The sequence below is a fragment of the Pleurodeles waltl genome, chromosome 3_1, assembly GCF_031143425.1.
Source record: "Pleurodeles waltl isolate 20211129_DDA chromosome 3_1, aPleWal1.hap1.20221129, whole genome shotgun sequence".
Lineage (NCBI taxonomy): Eukaryota > Metazoa > Chordata > Amphibia > Caudata > Salamandridae > Pleurodeles > Pleurodeles waltl.
In genome coordinates this window covers 828,729,920-828,750,060 of record NC_090440.1, presented here as the reverse complement: position 1 = coordinate 828,750,060, position 20,141 = coordinate 828,729,920, and the positions used below count along the sequence as shown (strand labels likewise).

The 20,141-nt window shown below is 42.1% G+C and overlaps 1 protein-coding gene across 1 annotated transcript in view; it reads left to right on the top strand.

Annotated features, from left to right (window-relative positions):
- Positions 1 to 20,141, top strand: part of PIK3C2A (phosphatidylinositol-4-phosphate 3-kinase catalytic subunit type 2 alpha) — an 852,450-nt gene that overhangs the window by 71,462 nt on the left and 760,847 nt on the right. Inside the window, 1 exon segment of the mRNA XM_069223730.1 lies at positions 3,518 to 4,711. Coding sequence (XP_069079831.1) covers positions 3,605 to 4,711 — 1,107 coding nt within the window. The 5' untranslated portion in view covers positions 3,518 to 3,604.

Below are 20,141 nucleotides of genomic sequence, written 5' to 3'. Positions count from 1 at the left end.
ATTTTGGTCCATGGTAAGACTGTAAGTGAACATGATGAAATTTCGAGGGAAGTGCTGAGTAAGCTAGCCCGGTCGGGTTTGACTGTAAAAAAAGAAAAATGCAAGTTCAGAGTCACTTCTGTGATTTACCTTGGTCATACCATCTCAGGCGAAGGGATTAAACCCAAATTAGAACTAGTCAATTCTATTATTCGGGCACCTGAACCGAAGGATAAGGATGGTGTCAGATCTTTCTTGGGTTTGGCTGAATATTACTCCAAGTACATTGCGAACTTTTCAAGTGTAGTTCAGCCCTTAAGATCCCTCCTTAAAAAGGGGAGTGAATTCAATTGGCCGAATGTGTGTCTGCATTTACTTCCGTTAAAGATTACATCAGCAAAATGCCCACCCTGGGACATTTCAATGTATTTGCTAAAACCATCCTGTACACAGATGCAAGTGTTAATGGGTTTAACCCAGAGGGTATACTATGAGGAAAAGGTGATTGCCTTTGCATCCCGATCTCTCAAGGGAGCTGAACAGAACTATTCTGTCATAGAAAGGGAGGCACTTGCGTGTATGTGGGCGATCAAACATTTCAAGTTCTATTTGTGGGGTTTACCTTTTGTTGTGAAAACAGACCATAGGCCTCTTGTCCAAATCTTTTCTTCCAAGAAGGGTGAAGAATTAACACCTAGAATAAAAAGGTGGGTGGAAGGATTGATGGAATACAATTTCTCAGTAGACTATATACCTGGTTCAAGGAATGCTGTGGCAGATTTCTTGTCGCAAGCCTCGATTGACAGTAATGATGAGCCAGAGGATGCATGTGTGATCGATTGGGTGAGAGAAATGGCCATAAACGAGGAGGAGTGGAGGTGTGTGCAGAACAAGATCCCGACAGGAAAATACTTGAGGAATTTGTTGTGAGAGGCTGACCGGATTTTAAGAATATTCCTGATTCCCTGAAGAAGTTTTGGAATGTAAGAGAAGAACTTTACTTTGGTGGGAGTGAACTATTCAGAGGTACCAAGTCCGTGCCTCCTGCTGGGGCGAGGGGTAAGATAATCAGTTTAGCTCACGAAGGTCACATGGGTAGGAATCTGACAAAATCTAGGCTGAGGGAAGTGTACTGGTGGCCAGATTTGGACCGTGAAGTGGAGGCTGTTGTGAAGAATTGTATATCCTGTGCACGCAGTGAAAAGAGCAAGGTGAAGGTGAAGGCCCCACTTTCCCCCGTAGAAATTCCAGAGAAGCCTTGGTTGAAATTGGGTCTTGATTTTATGGGTCCCTTCCAATTGCTGCCAGCCAATGAACATTATGTCATGCTTATGGTGGAATATGCACCAAAATGGGCAGTGACTAAATGTGTGAGTACCATAGATGCAAGGTCTGTAATCGAGTTCCTTAAGGAAGAGTTTTCTCTGTAAGGTGTACCTAGTCATTTAGTTAAAAATAATGGTGTGCAGTTGACGTCCCAGGAAATGCAAGATTTTTTTAAATATTTGGCCATGGTGCATTTAAGGATGGCTCTGTATTTACCTCAGGCCAATGGTCTTGCTGAGCGCATGAATAGGATGGTAAAATCTTGTGTTCAGGAGGCTGAGACCAGGGCTCCGTTGGCTGATCTTCTCAGAGATATGTGGTGGGCACATCGCAATACACCTAACAGTATTACTACAATTGCTCCTTTTGAGTATATGAGGGGGCAGGTCAGGATGTACCAAAATGTATCCAGCATGGATTAAGAGCAAGCTAGGGCAAGTGGAGCTTGATGATGGAAAATTTAACAAGGCACCTGAACTTTGGAATCATACCACGATTTATATCTTCGCTGATATCTCTCCCTAACATGGAGTTTCTAGAGTTAAATGGGTGGAAGGTGACACAGTGCTGGTAAAAAGAAAACCTGGGTTTGGAATAAAGGGAAGATCAAGTTTCAAGGGCCCATTCTGCATCGAAGAGGTGAGAAGGAATGTGGTTGTTCTGGATAATAATGATGTGCGGAGCATGTCCCAGATTGTGAGGTGGAGAAATCCTGAGGAAGATCCTGCTATTCAGGAGGACTCACAACGTTACCCCTTGAATGAACCCAATGCACCAATACATCCCAGTGATTGCTCCAGACTTCGCTCCAAACCACAGTGGTTGAAGGACTATGTATCTTGATACTTTGTAATGTACACCCTTAGTGCATTGCATGTTTATTTTCTAAATATCCTGTTGTTTTATTTCTTTTTCCTTTCTTATTTTTGTTATATGAGTAAGGGGGATGTGTTGTGTTCTACCTTGCTTATGCTGGTGGAATGCTGGGCATATAACAATGAGCCTCCTTGCTGGTGAGGTTCTAATGAAGGTTTAAGACCTCTGAAGTGGAGAGTTCCACGGCAGTTGATCTGAGACTGAGAAGTGTGTTGCCTGCTCCGGTTGGTGGTATTTGAAATAAACTCACTTTTGTCTGAACCTCAACAGTGTTTCTCAATTATAACAGTACACTATAATGTAGATGGGCACCTGGTGTGTCAGTGGTGCAGGATAATTGTAAGGGGCGGAGCACTGAGATCACTCGTCTGCTGTCACTGCCTTCCAACCCACACCCTCTTATGGGTATATTCTGCTGCAGGAATTTTATATTCTGGCAGTGTATTTCTTATAGGTATTCTTTTGAGTGGCAGGAATTCTGTCTTGCTCTGCAGCAACATGTTTCCGAGAGAGATTTTTATCAGCAGTACAAACATTTTCTCTTCTGCGCCCTGTATCTGCTTGATACATAATGTTTCCTAGTTGTCACAAAGATCTAACCCTACTCCCTACTTAGCAAGATTCTCTGCAGCTCAATCTAACCGGCAAAGAAGGACGACTACTTGTGACATAGGTATAATTTCTTGCATGTGGCACTGGTGGATTTATTCTGATATGTATTATGTGTTAAGAGATCTTCTGAACTGTGTGTAAATATTTCAAAGTTTAAGCCGTAAAAAATGTGCTTTAAGTTGCCCCTCTTGGAGCCCCTTTAAAAAATATTTTATTGCGAAATGTATTTACTTTTCACATTATCACATTATCACATTGGAAGGCATGCTTACTGAGATTTTTGAACCTGCGTTGAATCAGTTGCTCCAAAAACGAGTACCTTGTTCTTATTGCAGCCTTAGTTAAATTCCAGAGAGAATACATAAAGCCCTTAAGATTTCGTTTATTAAAAAAACAAAAAAGTTGAAGGTGTAAAAATGAAAATGTAAAAGAAAATAACTAGCTTCTGAGCAGTTAAAGACAAATTATAAGGGTTGCACTGAAGAGGAGTATTGGGAGGGTGTCCAGAATTACTGAGGCACCAAAACGTCAAACAGGCATACATTTGCTGTGTAATTTTATCTGTGTGTGTGTGTTTCTATTAAGTTGGCCTTGAGCTAATACCTTTTACATGTTAATTCTTACATGTTGTGGATTGTTTAATCTAATTTAAATGCAGGATTATACTTATTTCAGTTTGAATGATTTGTAAAAATTCACATTTGCCTTTTTTTTCTCGTTTTAGGACTTTAGAATTGGTTATGGACAGTCTACATGGACACATTTTAAGAAAGCTACATCTGATAATTTAAATTTGAATGCACTTTGCAGTATGGCTCAGACATCCACTAGCAATGGACATAAACCAAGTTCATCTCCTTCTTTGGGGACAGCACGGCCAAAGGATGTTGGTAAGGAGGAGGCACTGCAGATGGAAGCAGAAGCCTTAGCCAAACTCCAGAAGGAAAGACCAGTTAGTTTTCAAGGCCACCTGCAGTTTTTAAGCACGACCGGAAATAAAGTTCCAACTTATATCAAACAGGACCACGATCTCATGGTTTTCCCTGAATCTGATGCCAAAAAGATGTCTGAAGATAAATTATGTGCTATTGATATCGACAAACTAACGCATGCAGAGCTGGAAAAGTTACTATTGGATGACAGTTTTGAAACTAGTAAAATAGGCAAGCCACCAACGTTACCAGTAGTTCCTGTTTTGAATCCCTCCCTTTCTTCACAGTATTATACCCAACCTCCCTTTCAGGGACAGTCGTGGACACCTCAATTCAGAGGACCAGTGGCTTGCACTTTGCCTCCTGTTTATTCTTCAGTTTTTTCGAAGCAAGTGGATCCGTTCCAGAATGGTTTTCCTCGAAGTATGTCCACTTATCGTTCAAGGGAGCCCTTATATTTGAGTCTCCCAGGACGAACCCAATTTATGCCATACTCTCTGCCCTCTAGCACACCTTTTCATATAAGAGGAAGTTTACCTACATATTCACCAGTAGTACCACCAAGCATGGCAAAAATATTCGATAAAATAGCAGTTACCTCTGAATTCCAAAAAAATGGGAAGTTGGTAACTGACAGTAAACCAAGTGTTACCACGACTTCACTTTCTACCACACCAACACCTAAAGCATCCAGTGATATTAGCAAGTTTGACTGGCTGGATCTTGATCCCCTCAGTAAGCCAAAGGTGGAAAATTCTGAAATTCCACATCATACTGTGGATTGTGATGGAAGCAGTGTTTACAATTCCGTTGCAGAGGACCCATGGGATGCAGTTTTATTAAAGGAGAGGCCAGTGGAAACATCTCATCAAGAAAAAAAGATAAATAGTAAATTGCCCTCTGGGGCATCTGTTACAAGAAGCCACTCTTTAAATATTCATTTATCAAAGTCTTTATTGACAAAACTACAAAGTCAAACCTCACTGGTAGGTACAGTTCATTTGACTGTTTGTTGTTGTTGGGTAACAATTCATTGTATCCTTTAAGGTGTTTAAGATATCTTACTATGCCAACTTTCGCCATCTTTATTTATTTTTTAAGACCCAGCTATGGTTGCAAGCTTGGTTGTTGAGATTTATTTCATTTATGAAGATAAAGATTTGAAAAACCTAAAATCACAGTTTTTGCCACGGTCCATTAATTGCAGGCTGTCTGAGCATACAGTGGTTAACAAAGAAATCTCAAACTGTAATGTTCACATGGTGGTGGGATATTATTATTCTACAAATTGTTCATCAGCAGTATAACCCAGAGGTTAAATAGTTATGTAAACAGTGCAAAAGAACAGCTAAGACTCCAACTAATACATTGTTTTCAGACAGTGACCGACGTCTTGGACAACTCTTTTTTTGTGTTCAGCTTTCAATTCTGGAGATGTTGTTTGTCTCATCACACCTTCCCCATTAACGATGCATCAACTCCGCAGCCCCACAAGGTTCTACAGTCTCTTCTTCAACATCTCTGTTCACATCCTAGTGGACCTGCTGTGCTCTCTATCTTCTGTACCAGGTGCTGATGCTTTGTTTGGCTATTTGGGGTAGTTTGCGCTTAGGCCCTCATAACTTTTTGCCCACATAAGCTACCCACGCCAAATTTGCGTCATTTATTTCCAACATCCTAGAGAATTCTAGAAGTACCCAGAGTTTGTGGGTTCCCCTGGAGGAGAACAAGAAATTGGCCAAAATAAAGCTAACATTTCGTTTTAGTTTTTCAAAAAATGGGGGGGAAAAAGGCTGCAGAAGAAAACTCATGTTTTTTTTCCCCCTGAAAACGGTATCAACAAATGGTTTTGGGTGCTAAAATCACCATCTTCCCAGCGTTAAGGAACCAGCAGACTTGAATCAGAAAACCACATTTTTCAACACAATTTTGGCATTTTACTGGGAAATACCCCATTTTTACTACTTTTTGTGCTTTGTTCCTTCTTCCAGTAAGTGACAGAAATGGGTGTGAAACCAATGCTGGATCCCAGACAGCTAAACATTTCTGAAAAGTAGGCAAAAGTCTGAATTCAGCAAGGGGTCATTTGTGTAGATCCTTCAAGGTTTTCCCACAGACAGTAACAGCTAAAATAAACAAATATTGAAATTGATGTTAAAAAAAGCCATTTCTGTCCACGTTTTCCTCTAACTTCTTCCAGCTCTGGCAGATTTTTAAAAGCAATATACCGTTACATCTGCTGGTCTTGTTTGGTTGCCGGGATATATAGGGCTTGTAGGTCCATCAAGAACCTTAGGTACCCAGAGCCAATAAATGAGCTGCACCTTGCAATGGGTTTTCATTGTATAGCGGGTATACAGCAATTCATTTGGTGAAATATAAAGAGTGAAAAATTGGTGTCAAGGAAAACGTATTTCCAAAATGGGAACAAGAGAAGGTGCTGAGAAGCAGTGGTTATTTGCACATCTCTGAATTCCGGGGTCCCCATGCTAGCATATGAATTACAGAGCATTTCTCAAATAGACTTTTTTTTTTTACATACTGTCTTACATTTGAAAGGAAAAAATGTAGAGAAAGACAAGGGGCAATAATAACATGTCTATTCTGTGTCCCCCCCAAGTCTCCCGAAAAAAATTGTACCTCACTTGTGTGGTTAGGCCTAATGCCCGCAACCGGAAATGCAACAGGGACGCATCACATTTTTACATTAAAATCTGACGTGTTTTTTGTAAAGTGCCTAGCTATGGATTTTGGCCTGTAGCTCAACCGACACCTAGGGAAACCTAGCAAACCTGTGCAGTTTTGAAAACTAGACACCTAGGGGAATCCAGGATGGGGGTGACTTGTGGGGCTCTCACCAGGGGCCAGATGTAGCATTATTGCAAATTGCGACTTGCAATTTGCGAGTCGGAGCGACTCGCAAATTGCAAGTCGCAATTTGCAATGCAGAACGGTGTCTCAGACACCGTCTGCGAGTCGCTATGGGGTCGCAAAAACCCACCTCATTAATATTAATGAGGTGGGTCGCAAATTGCGGCCCCATAGCGACTATAGGCACTCGCAAACATGGAGGCCTGCTGTAGTCAGCAGACCTCCATGTTCGTGACTGCTTTTAAATAAAGCAGTTTTTTTTTTTAAGTGTAGCCCGTTTTCCTTAAAGGAAAACGAGCTGCACTTTAAAAAAAAAAACGAAACCTTTAGTTTCGGTATTTTTTCAGGGCAGGTAGTGGTCCCTTGGACCACTACCTGCCCTGAAAAAATAGTTTTGGGTCCATTCACAAAGGGGAAGGGGTCCCATGGGGACCCCTTCCCGTTTGCGAGTGGGTTACCATCCACTTCTAGTGGATGGTAACTGCGACTCCATTTGCGACCGCATATGCGGTCGCAAATGGAATTGCATTCCACTGCGAATCGCAAATAGGAAGGGAACACCCCTTCCTATTTGCAATTCGGAAATGCATTTTGCGAGTCGGTCCCGACTCGCAAAATGCTTTTCTGCATGGGAAACACGCATTGCCGTTTGCGAGCCGCAAAGTGTTTCCTGCATCTGGCCCTAGGTTCTGTTACCCGGAATGCTTTGCAAACCTCAAAATTTGGCCAAAAACACTTTTTCCTCCCATTTTGAGGATGGAAAGTTCTTGAATCGGAGAGAAGCCACAAACTTTCTTCCTCTCAGCCTTCCCCCAAGTCTCCCAATAAAAATTATACCTGACTTGTGTTGGTAGGCCTAGTGCCCGCAACAAGAAATGCCCCAAAACGCAACATGGACACATCACATTTTTACACTGAAAACTGACTTGATTTTTGGAAAGTGTCTAGCAGTGGATTTTGATCTCTAGCTAAGCCGGCACCTAGGAAAACCTAGCAAACCTGGAAATTTCTGAAAACTAGACACCTAGGGGAACCCAGGATAGGGTAACCTGTGGTGCTCTCACCAGGTTCTGTTACCCAGAATCCTTAGCAAACCTCAATTTGGCCAAAAAAACACTTTTTCCTCACATTTCGTGGCTGCAAAGTTCTGGAATCTGAGGGAAGCCACAAACTTCCTTCTACCAAGCATTCCCCAAGGTCTCCAGATAAAAATGGTACCTCACTTGTGTGGGTAGGCCTACTGGCCGCGACAGGAAATGCCCCCAAAACACTACATGGACACATCAAAATTATCAATTACAAAACAACCGGTTTTGCAAGGGGGAGGGGGTGCACCTGCATTTTTGGTCCTGGGCTCAGCAGCCATCTAGGGAAACCTACCAAACCCAGACATTTTTGAAAGCTAGACACCTGAGGGAGTCCAGGAAGGTGTGACTTGCGTGGATCCCCCAGTGTTTTCTTACCCAGAATCCTCAGCATACCTCAAATGTAGCTAAAAATACACGTTTTCCCCACATTTCTATGTGGGATCACAGCACCAGCACAAATTTCCTACCATCCAACTTTCCCCTCAGTCTCCAGATAAAAATGATACCTCACTTGTGTAAGTGGGCCAAGTGCCTGTGACAGGGAAGAGCCAAAAACATGTCAAAATTGAAGGGGAACCAAAGCGGGTCCAAAAAGGCTGTTTGAAGAAAAAAACAAAAAAACATTTTTATGCTGACAAGTGGGTCAGAATTGTGATCGGTATAGATGCGACAATGCTGGGTGGTAGGGATTTTGTGGATTCCTGCAGATTTCGGAAAGTTCCATCACAAAAATGTGGGGAAAATGTGTAATTTCAAGCAAAGTTGGAGGTTTGCAGGGCATTGTGGGTAAGAAAATGGTGTGGGTTGCATGTGAAGCACACCACCCTGGTCTGACCCAGATGTTTAGTTTTCAGATGTGTCTAGATTTCGTAGATTTTTCTAGATGGCAGCGTCCCAAAGTCCAAAAAGTGCAGCCCTCACCATTCTAAGTGGGACTATTTTGAGAGTTAGCCAAGATTTCGTGGCTCAAATGTAAAACCAAAACTCAAAATAATCACATGTCCTCTTGCTTGCTATTGGGATAAGATATTTTAGTGGGCGGGAGGAGAGCTGAAACACTGTTACCCCCTTCAGTTGGGCTGGGGGCATAACCATGCCCATACTAGTTGGTAGCCACCACCCGACTATTATTATTATTATTATTATTTTTTTTCATTCCTTGGCATCTAGTAGGCTTTCTGCTCCCCCGGGGAGTGGATCAGGGGTAATTGCCCAATCTGCCCACCAGTGGGCAGAACAACTTTTTCCCCATTTATATGGGGTGAGGTTATGGCCATACCTCCACCCCTTCTTTTTTATTTGTAATTCTTCCCTGCTGTCTAGTGGGCTTTCTGCCCCCTTTGGGGGCAGATGGGCCTTACAAAAATAGGCCGATCTGCCCCCAAGGGGGACAGAAATGGCGAACCGTGATGTGCCCCATGGAGAGTGACCTTTGCCCAAGGGGCTCCCCCCCCACCCCCCCAAAAAAAAAAACACACACACCCTTCTTCCCCCCTCCCCCCCCCAAAAAAAATCCCTGGTGCCTAAGTAGTTTCTGCCCCTCTTATGGGCAGATAGGCCTAATAGAAATAGGCTGATCTGCCCCCAAGGGGGGCAGAAATGGCCTATAATAAATCTGCCCCCCAGGGGAGCAACCCTTGCCTAAGGGGTCGTCCCCACCGGTTAAAAAAAAAATCCTGGTGCCTAGAGGTTTCTGGCCCCCTTGGGGGTAGATGGCCCTAATTAACATAGGCCGATCTGCCCTCAAGGTTGGTAGAAATGGCCTAATAAAAAAAATAAAAAAGTCCCCCTTGAGGAGCGGCCCTTGCCCGAGGGGCCGCTACCCTCAAGTGTTTACTAAATGTAAACACTAATCCTTGGTGTCTAGTGGCATTCCTCCTGCACGATCGCTATGTGATCGTGCAACAGGAATGCTCAGAAAGACATGGAAAGGAAAAGCCTTTCCTTTCCTTTTCATGCCTCCTTGACCTCCTCTGCCCCCGTACCGAGGAGAAACTAATCTGTTCCTCCTCGGATCGTGCTGGAAGCCAATGCGATGGAGGCGACCTCTGATGAGGACAGAGTGCGATTGCGCACTGACATCATTAGACATCACGGGGGTGGGATTGAGGGTAAGATTTTGGGGTTGGAAGGGGAAATGATTCCACTTTCAACCCTGCCCAGCAAAGGGGGGTTGGAGGTCCACGACGGGAGCGCTAACACTTCCCCCGTTGGCCAGGTGCAGGACGTAACGGTTACGTCATTCGCACCCGACCGGTGCAGCCAAGGACGTAACGGTTACGTTCTCGGCACCCAAGGGGTTAAACCAAATTCAGAACTTGTTTAGTTAGTAGAGTAAATAAATTCTCATGGTAACTGATGCTTCTTAGTAGGAAAGAAAGTGTATCCCTTCATCCTTCCATAAAATCAACTCCTATGGTGAACATCTTAGTGCTAATTGTGGACACTGCAAAAATACAGAAGGCTGCCTGTTGCCTGTTGTCGAGTCTAGAGCTCACTCCAAAATTCTCTGCCTCACCGACAGATGTCTAAAAAGTCTTATCTGACTTAAACTTCCGAATTAGGTTACCACACAAACCATTCCATCACTTGTATTAGCATTGATAATCTTTTTGTTGTTGTCAAGGCCTTAGGTAGGTGCAGTGTGCTTGTTTTCCGTTGTTCCACAACCACCTCTAGACATGTTCAGTGCCCAACCACCTCCAGTTTAATGCAACAGCAGACTAATATTTTATTCTTGCCCCTCAAACCTATGGATCCTGTTCAGTCAGTGAGAAGAAACCTCCCCAAATGTCCGTCTTGAATGCTGTGTAAAAACCGGGTTGATGTATGTATCCTGCCTGATGCCATGGGAAGCACAGAGCAGCAAGAGTACTTAATAATATGCTTGCTTACTATGTTGTTTTTTGATACCTGGGAAGATAAGTGATTGCTTTCTTCTCACTGCCTCTGATGATTACTACTGCCTGACATTGCCATATGGTGTACTAAGCAGCAACAAAACCCTCTAGTTGGATGTTTATACCATTCTAAGCATTGTATGAAACATCTCCAGGAAAGATGTGAGCACGGAAAACACATTACACCATTATAACTATGGTTCATGGTTTAAAACAAGTAGTGGCACAAGAGATCCTGACTTCTTACTTATAGAATGGGGCCCATGGCGTGTCTGTGCATGTTACTTAGCAGCTCCTTGGTGTTCTTAATTGTTTTGTCTTCATAGTGAACACGTTACAGGGTCAAACTTGTATCAGATGCCTAGTGGCTGTGTATTTTCATAATAATATACCCTATATGTTCAATGAGAGAAGCTCAGTCTATAGCTGGTTTGCAAACACTAGCAGCCACAAGGTATCAAGTGCAGGTTTATCTCCTAGTGAGCTCACTGTAGAGGAACAGGCAGTCTTCTTGTTTCTCTCTCAGTGGGTCTTTTTACTTCCTTCACTAAGGAAAGGCATGTAGAGTGTTTCTAAACGTGTGGAAGAAATGCAGATTGTGGTGTGCAGATTGTTGTTCAAGATGTGCAGTGCTTTTCTGTGGGTGTCGGTTTAGATACTGCATTATTTGGCAATCGGCATTACACTGTCATCAAAAATACTCTTAAGTAGTGATTGCACCTCAGGGTAGTTATGGTGGGACTGAAAACACTGCTAATATCAGTGCTACACCGTAGCAAACTGTTTTGAACATCGGTTCCCCCAATACTTTATCAACGTTCATAACACTGGAGATGCCTCTCTGCTCCGAAGCCTTAAAAACTAAGTTTAGCAGCGCATAAACCGACTGCAGGTTGTTATGACCCAGGAGGACACCTCTGTTTTATTATACAAGAAGGTAACATATTTAAAACATACTGACGCTAACATCTTGCAGTCACACAGACTAGTAAGAGTTCTAAACATCAGTAAGTTAATTAGGAACCTTTGCGTATTTGTTCAGAACTTACAAATGTTGCATAAGTGAAATAATGTTGAACAATATGCTATTTGTCTTGAAAAGAATACTCCTGGATCACAAAAACCTTAGGTTTGAATGTTTTGAGCGCTAATATGTAGATCATAGAGGCATTCTGCTATGCTCCAGGCACAAAGCTTTATAACAGTCCAACTTTAACATTATCTTGTGCAGCGCTGCATCCCAAATCAGCTGCACATGAGATATCATGTTTACAACATCCCCAATGTCATGGCAATTTTGAACCATGGATACTTAAAGCTAAAATCCCTGGTTCAAGAGGGGACTGTGGAAGTGGGATGAGGCGAGTGCAACATAACAATAGTTAACAAGTTAACAAGACCTCAAACATAAGTCAAAATAATGCAACACTTCCTGACAACCCTCCATGTCTCCAGGCCATATGTGGGAGCAAACATCAAGGAGGACATTTGTTTTGTTTTTTAAAGTCATCACCGTACACAGCCTCTTTATTCTTCCATGTCACCAGATCTACTTAGTTTGAGGCTTTGGAGGGCCGAGCGAAACCACAAAGACATGCATACCTCTAGAGGGATAAAATATTTTTCGATAGTCTTGGTTTTGTGCTATACCAGTGATACTGAAGTGCTGGATTGTGACTCAGCTCTTTAAGGTCTCTTTTTCCTCACCTCTGTGCTACCACCCTATGGGGATCATTGTAGGAGTTTCTCACATCTCAGTTTTGTTGGGGATTCAGGAGAAAATACTTCTCAGGCTCTGCCAGTGTTCTGTAGATCTTGTGGGCAGGAAGGTAGGTTGGATGGCACTTCCACTGCATATGCAGCTGTCACCTTTATTGCCTTTGGTGGGGAAGGAGATTACTAAATCTAGGACTTGCTTGGCGCTAGCGCTGGTACCAAGGCACTGCGACTGTTCATCATGTGGGATGCCTACTTCGCCACACAACTCACTTTTTGCCAGATAGCTACCTAGCTCTGGTGTCTTCAAACATACCAAAGAAGGTGTCCTCTCTGGAGGACATGAGAATGCAATTTCTCAATTGACCCTGCCATCTTCTTGTAGTCTCATAGAGCTAGGCAACAGTGATGGTGTAACTATCAGTTTTAAGGCACTGGATTATGCATTACTGTAGACAAATTCTTCTTCCCAGGGTGGGTACCTTCAGTAAGAAATGTTAAAAAGCATTGACAGAATGTGCATGTTTAATATGTTATGCCTAAGCATCATTTTATAAGGCCCAACAGGGACGATGAAGTAGAAAGGCCCTAGGAAAAAAAGTGATGGTTGGAATGCTTGAACTGAGACATAAGTGGATCAGAACTGGTCCTGCTCCAGTAAGAGCAGTCCAGTCCAAAGTGTCAGTCCAGGTCTCCTCTAGATGTAGATAGGACAGTTATCAACCCCAACATGTTTTAGCTTTTTTGCACCTCATCAGTATTGAGTCCAGTAGCAAAGCAAGCAAGATACCATGTCTCAAGTACCTTCATGGGTAAGCAAAGACTCTGTTTTACAAATAAAAATATTGCACTCTAACAGTAAATCTAAGGATAATTTTAAAATTGTTTCAGAACTTACTAAGCTAAATAGGCTGTCCTTGTAGGTTACCTCTTCCTTCACTGGAACTCTGTAATGTGTTGAACACATAATTTATTGAAAAACATAAAAAGAATAAAGGATAGTATTCATCAAGGCACTAAAAGGTATTCACATGCTCGGAGGACAAGAACTCAGTCATTTTATCTGTCTTCTCAGCCATTAGTGAAGCAGCTTAGCTTAGCTAATATCCGGACCTTTGTCCTCTAAGGTTCTTAGATCTGTTCTCCTGGACATATTGGGAAAAGGTTTTGCCCCTATTAAACACCTTATTTAGAGGAAGAGCACCAATGCCTTTTAAAGAAGCAGTGGTAATTCCCTTGCAGAAAAAACATTCTGAAGATCCTAAATTTGTGAAAAATGGTCGTGCAATTTTCTTGCTGCTTTTTCCTGTTAACATTTTAGAAGCTTACTTGGCGCAGCTTCTCTGTTCATGGCATGTCGGGTTTCAATTTTTAAACAGGTGTGTTTCACACAGCCCATTTCACTGAATCTGTAATACTGTCAGTAGAGGATGATTTGCAAAAATAGTGGGATGAAGGCCTGACTTCTGCTTTGGTTCTGTTAGATCTTTCAGTGCGACACGGTCAACTCCAATTTTCCTGTGGTCCGTGTAGAGGCTGCTCGGCTTTGAAGTTCAGCTCTTGACTGGCTGAAATTGTTTTTGGAAAACCAAACCCAGTCATTTTTCCTAGTCCTATTTAGGGAACTTGCAGTCTGTTTAATTGCGGTGTTTCATAGGGCTTCTCACTATCACCACATTTGTTTTGAATTGCAAAATATATAATTATGCAGATTACTCAGTTACTCTTTATCGGGGCTCTCCTATCCCTCTGTAATCATAGCTACTTATGTTCATTTAAAATCCTCATAAGCTACTTATATAAGTGTTGTGTTAATCAACACATCCTACAAGGTTATATTAGTGGCCACTCGATGCAAGGTTAGTGGCAGTGACTACTTTAGTGCATCAGGCAGGATTGACAGTAGTAATGTAAAAAAAGGCTTTGTCTGTGTGGAATTATTCTTCAACGGTAATATAAGCCTGCTACAGCACAGTGCCCAGGACAAAAGTAATAATTTTAATAGTAAGTATTACCACATGATTTTATCACTCAAAAATCGGCTTCCAAAATATTTTGGAACTTAAGCCATTTTCAGCGCTGGGACACTTTTAGCTGATTCACTTCAGCATTGGGACACTTATGCTGGAAGTAACTGTGCGCTTTATAAATAACTTGAATAATATTTTTTCTTCAAACTTAAGCTTACGGGTTCTAAAAATACACACATCGGTCTTGAGTAGACACTTTTGTCATGCTTCTATTCAGTGAAGCAAATGGTTCCAATTTAATAGGCTGGGATGCACACAGGAAAGCTACTCATTGGAGAAGCCTGCTTTAGACTATATGGTACCCTGACCTCTCAGAGAAACTTTGATATGCTATGCGTTTCATCTGGAATTGAAGGAGTAGAAATTTTCTTAAACTTAATATTTTAAAAAATGAGATTCTTGTTCTGAATAATAAAACTGATATTTTGAATCATTCTCTCTTGCCTATTGAAATGAGGTATCCTTGTACCCCTAAAATGTCTGCAAAAAGTCTTGGAGACGTTGTTGATAATGAGCTCTTGCTGAAATCTTATATTGGATTAGTGATTTATTTTCCTGCTTCTTGAACCTCCGAGTATTAAATAAATCTGTATGTTTGGTACCCATGAGGCCTGAATCTTAGTGGTTATGATTTTAGTAACCTCCAGACATGATTATTGAAGCTTCTTATATTTTGGCCTTCCTACAAACCAACTACACAGATCACTAATTGTTCAAAATCAAGGAGCCAGACTTCTTTTTAAGCAACCTAGGAATAGCCACATTACTCTGGAATTTCCACATTACTCCACTGTTGAGATACCTTCACTGGCTCCTGTTTGAGCATAGGATCCTTTTCAAAACCTGTTGCATCACTTTTAAACCCTATCAAATGAGGGACCTCAATTCATAAAAATTAGAATCAAGCAATACACCCTCACTTTAAACTTTACTCTTCCTCCTTTAACCTATTGGCCATCCCTAAATTCAGTAAGAAAAGGATGGGTGGTGTTAGATGTTCTATACGAGCTCCTATGCTTTGGAATTCTCTGCCTTGATAATATGCCTGTCTACGCTTTATCTGAAGTTTAGGCAAGAACTTATGACGTGGCTAGCAGGCTATCAGCTCACATAACTTGGACACATACAACCTGTGTTTGTTCATCAGTGCCAAGAAACCTTATGGTCGGTATGTGCTCTACAAATGCAGATTAACAGAACATAAACACTTTCCACACCACAACCACTGCCTCTTGTCATATTCCCATTCGTGTTGTTGGCTCTACTGCAGGAAAGATTATATGTGGAGGAAGAGGGTGAGGGTGATAAAGAAGAGAATGATGAGCAAGAACACATTCAGCTTATTCCTGATAGACCAACCAACAGAGGAGGGCAATAAATGGGACTTATGGTCCTGAATAAAGGTGCTTTTAATGTGATTCCAAGTAACAGTTCCCTGCCAAATGATATGGTGAATTTCATACGCCTGTGGAGGGAGGTTCCACCAAATTTGACAGGCCTATTTCTACAGTCACAGGAAATGCTTTCCCTCTTAGAGCTAAAGGAAGAGGAGTGCAGATCGATCAAGGCTTTTTTTCTATCCTTAATTAATTCTAGGAGGCCTTGTGCAGTGCGGATCTAAGAATTCGACTATGCCTCACAATACACATCTAAGTAAGGATAGAAGAAAAATGAAATGCTTTGCAGGAACTTGTGGTGAAGTGACAAATGCTGCTCCAGTATTAGGACAATATTACTTATAGCTTTGAGATGACATAGCACCTTTCATAGACCTGTTAGAAGAAGAACAGCAAGCAAAAGCTAAAACATTCTAAAGAAGTTATAAAGATGTCCACTGAAATGATTGACCCTTCTGCAGGTCAGAACATCTGACAAGTTTTTTGATGGCAAGTCATTCTTTGCAGACATGTCGCTGATCCATATAAACTGTCCAGGTGGACACAGAGACAACAAAGTAATTTGTCATTGCTTCAGTGGAGATAGTCCTGCAATACTTCTAGAATACAATGCTATACTGGTAGAGGTCAGCTCACTACAGCACCTTTTAGTTCTCGCTTACAGGCAGCTTTAAGCTTCTGTTCTTGACCATTTGTTGACAAAACCAAAACAATTACAGCTCATAAAAATATCAAAGATAGATAACTACAACACACCCCACTTAGTCAACCTATGCTACTTTGACCTGTTTGTTTCCTTTTCTCCTGCAACACCATGTATTCCTACTTGTTCTCCAGGTCTGTCTCTGTGCTCACACTAGTATTACATTATTTATACATAGAGAGGGGCAGGTACATTTGACATCTTACTACCATCAAACCTACAACATCTGAGCACGAAACGTGGGCTTTGACTCTCCTGTTGCCTACCATTGATTGGCTTTGAATTGTGTATCCTTTAACTACTTACAATCTGGGAACAACTTTTTTCTATATTGTTAAGCACTCCATGAGAGTGCATCTATTTTGATGCTCCCTCTTGTGTGCTGCTTTCACATTTGGCCGTGCTCCCATCATACTCTGTGTTTTGCTCCCCTTCCTAGCTCATCTCTTGCTTCCCCTGACTCATTCTGGCTTTTTGTTGTTTTTAATACTCATCTCCCCATTCCTCTCAAATCTCACTCATGGCACCAAGCTCCCCTCATGCTCTTCCTCCAGCTTCGAGTTCCGTACCTGCACCTCTGTATCTCCCCATCATTTGTTTTTCTCTAATTTCTCTTTTTCTTGGAAGTAGTTATGCTGTGTTATGGTTGATGCTGGCCTTGCCATAGTGAATTTTTTTTTACTTGCAGCTACACTGCTGTACACCATGGCTAAAAAACATTGTCAAAGCCAATACATCTTCATAGGTGAGTGCTTGTTTTTGCCTTTGAGGACCTGTGGAGAAGTAACCAGAGAAGAAGAATAGAGAATTGGAGATTAATCCTTTAAGTTTGCATACAAGTCATTATTTTGACAGCAAAACTAATACATTGCTTTGCATTTTACATCTGTAGCAGCACCAAAGAGAGAAAACAGAAAGGTTGACTTGATGGGCAATGTGTCCAGAACCTTTTGTTCTTTGTTACCTGGAGAAAAATAGAGTATTTCCAAGAGATTCTCTATGCGTATATGGGAACTTTAGGTCTGGACCACCCAGACCATTAAACCTGTAAACGAGACAGCTGTTTTCTTGGCACACAACTGTCTGTTAGGAGTTCATTGTGGCAAAATATCACACCTGTCTTTTATGGGCTTCTTTCTCTTTAATAATAATTCAAGTAAATGGATGCAAAGAATGAAAACCAATATTGATACTTTGAAATTTTTAGAACCAGAGAAAAGGAAGCTCCTGGTGTCCAATTGAAGGGTTACAGAAGAGCTGCCTTGTCATACACTGCCTTGGAATTGTTCATAACTGCCATGATAAGCAGCAAAAACACTTAGAGGAAGTGGGTACCCACACTTTCCCCCGCTGCAAAAAGCACCTTGCCCTCCAAAATGACCCCATCACATTGCCACCAGCATGCATATAAAAGGGTGCTTTTCCAGTCCTCTCACAGCGTGACAGAAAATCATGATACAAATTATGTAGAATGGATACAAGAACAGGTTTTTCCTGTTTTCCATACAACATATTGTTAGGGTCTTGAAATTTTCTCCTGGACCAATAATTAGAGGAGAAAAAATTCTTTCCACAGAAAGTGATCATGAGTTCAAAAATCCTGAAGGAAGAAACATACTCCCTTTGTAGACCAAAAGAAAGACTTTAAATTGATAAAAATGCTGGCCAAGCTGAGTTTTTATTAAAGAAAGTGGAGTTAAATTGTTAGTTTACTGAGTGCCTACTCTCATGTTCTTTTCTGCATAAGAGATCTCTTTTCCTATTGGTAGGATTTAGGTGCACTGTATATGGCAGTGGGGCTTTATCGTGCAGCACATTCACAAATATTGTCGTGGGTCCAGTAAGGCTCAACCCTGGGTAGCTGTGGCCGTGACCAATAAGGCTTAGCAAAGGAACTATGTGTAAAGCATTTAACAGCACCAAACAACGAAATAAGAAAGCAACTACACAAGAAAGAAAGAAGACACTCATTTAAAAAAACTGTTTATATTTTTACGAATTTTTAGAGGAATAGATGAACAAACTCCTTCAGGGGTTTCGGAGCTACAGATTTTATAACTTTTAAATGCAAATAGCCAACAAGCATTGGTCAACAAAAACTTTGAAAACGTTTGAAAAGTTTTTGAAATAGTCTACTCCAGCCTTGGTTGGCTGACCAATTTCAGCAGGACCAAGGTCTAGGGAGCCAAAGAGGACTCTTTAGATAGTTACCTGGCCACCAGAGCACTTTTGAAGCAAGATCTGATGTTTACAGGACAACTGACATTCACATCAGTGGAGTGGTCCTGATGCTGAGGGATGTAGGCAAAGGATGCTCAAAGGATGGCTCCAGTTGTGGTACAGTTGTCGGGAGTATCTTTGTGAGTGCTCCTCTGTCCATAGGTGAAGTGAGGTGAACTTGGCCACACAGATTGGGGTCCCTGGAAGTCCTCTACTTTGCAGTAGCTGGCCAGCCAATGCTGGACTACTGGTCAGTCTGCACCGTGGTCGGGGTGAAATACTTAGGTGGGGGCTGGCGTCCCTTGGGTGCAACCAATCTGGACTTGGGTAGCACTCCTGGGTCAGGCAGACTCAGGTGCAACTTTTAGGCTGTCTCAGGTTTATCCTCTTGGTTGCCCGGCGATTGGTAGCGGCAAACCTTCTGCAGTGGCTATCAACTTATCAGTTTGGGCTACTTCAGCTCTTGTGTCCCTGGAGCTGGTTCCCAGAGATCAGGCAACTGATCCTTGGAGTCACTGCTGTAGGCTCAGAATCAACCTTCCTCCAGCCAGGAGCTGCAGGCACAGTCCAAACTTTGCTAGCCCGTTTTCAAAACAGTCTGGTCATTACATGACTGTTTCTTATTTATTTCTTTAAAAAAAAAACTTAAAATAGTAATAAAATGCTATGGTCTCATGAGAGGTAGTGTTCACTGTGCACATGGGCAAATTCATCAGTGTGGCTATTTATTGAGGTAATGGTGCTCTGGAACCGCCGTCATGGACAGACACCCATTGATAATTCAGGCACTTTAAACCACCGCAAAATGACACTTTGGAAGTGACGCTGTTAAAATGTTGAAAATATGTCTTCAATCAATCCGGATTTATAAAGCGCTGCAAATCATTCGTGAGTCTCAAGGCGCTGTCTTAATTGACAAAATACAGCTCCCTGCCATAGCGCTGCATAGGCCTTCCTTAGGGGAGACTTGTATGGATTGTTAAGGGTTAGGGTGGCTTTGCCATTGGAGTTAATGGCAAAGTCGAATTGGCAGTGAAAACAGTGCCCTTCCAGTGCGAAGTGGCAGGCTGGAAGCCATTTTGTTCTTTGTCACACACAAGGTGGCACAAGCAGTACTGCACTCCTGATTGAACACACTACCTTACATGCCCAGGGTACCATATACCAGGGACTTAAAAGTAATCAATCCTTGCCAATTGGGTGTATCCGTTCTGACATGCAGTCTGTATTTGGGCAGAACACTGGCACTGAGGTCTGGTTAGCAGGCCTCACTGCACCCCACGAGTCCAAAAACCAGGAGCATCAATAAGGATGAACATGCAAACAGAGGCATTTCCTTACACCTATATTTAAGATCATAAATTGTCACTTTCAGTTCAGAGACCTCCCTTTCAGGCAAATGTAGACTACCAGTGCTTTCTCAAAATGCATGGTGGTTTAGCAACTTCTCTCTGGCACAAAGGTGTTCATCTACCACTCAATTTGTGACTG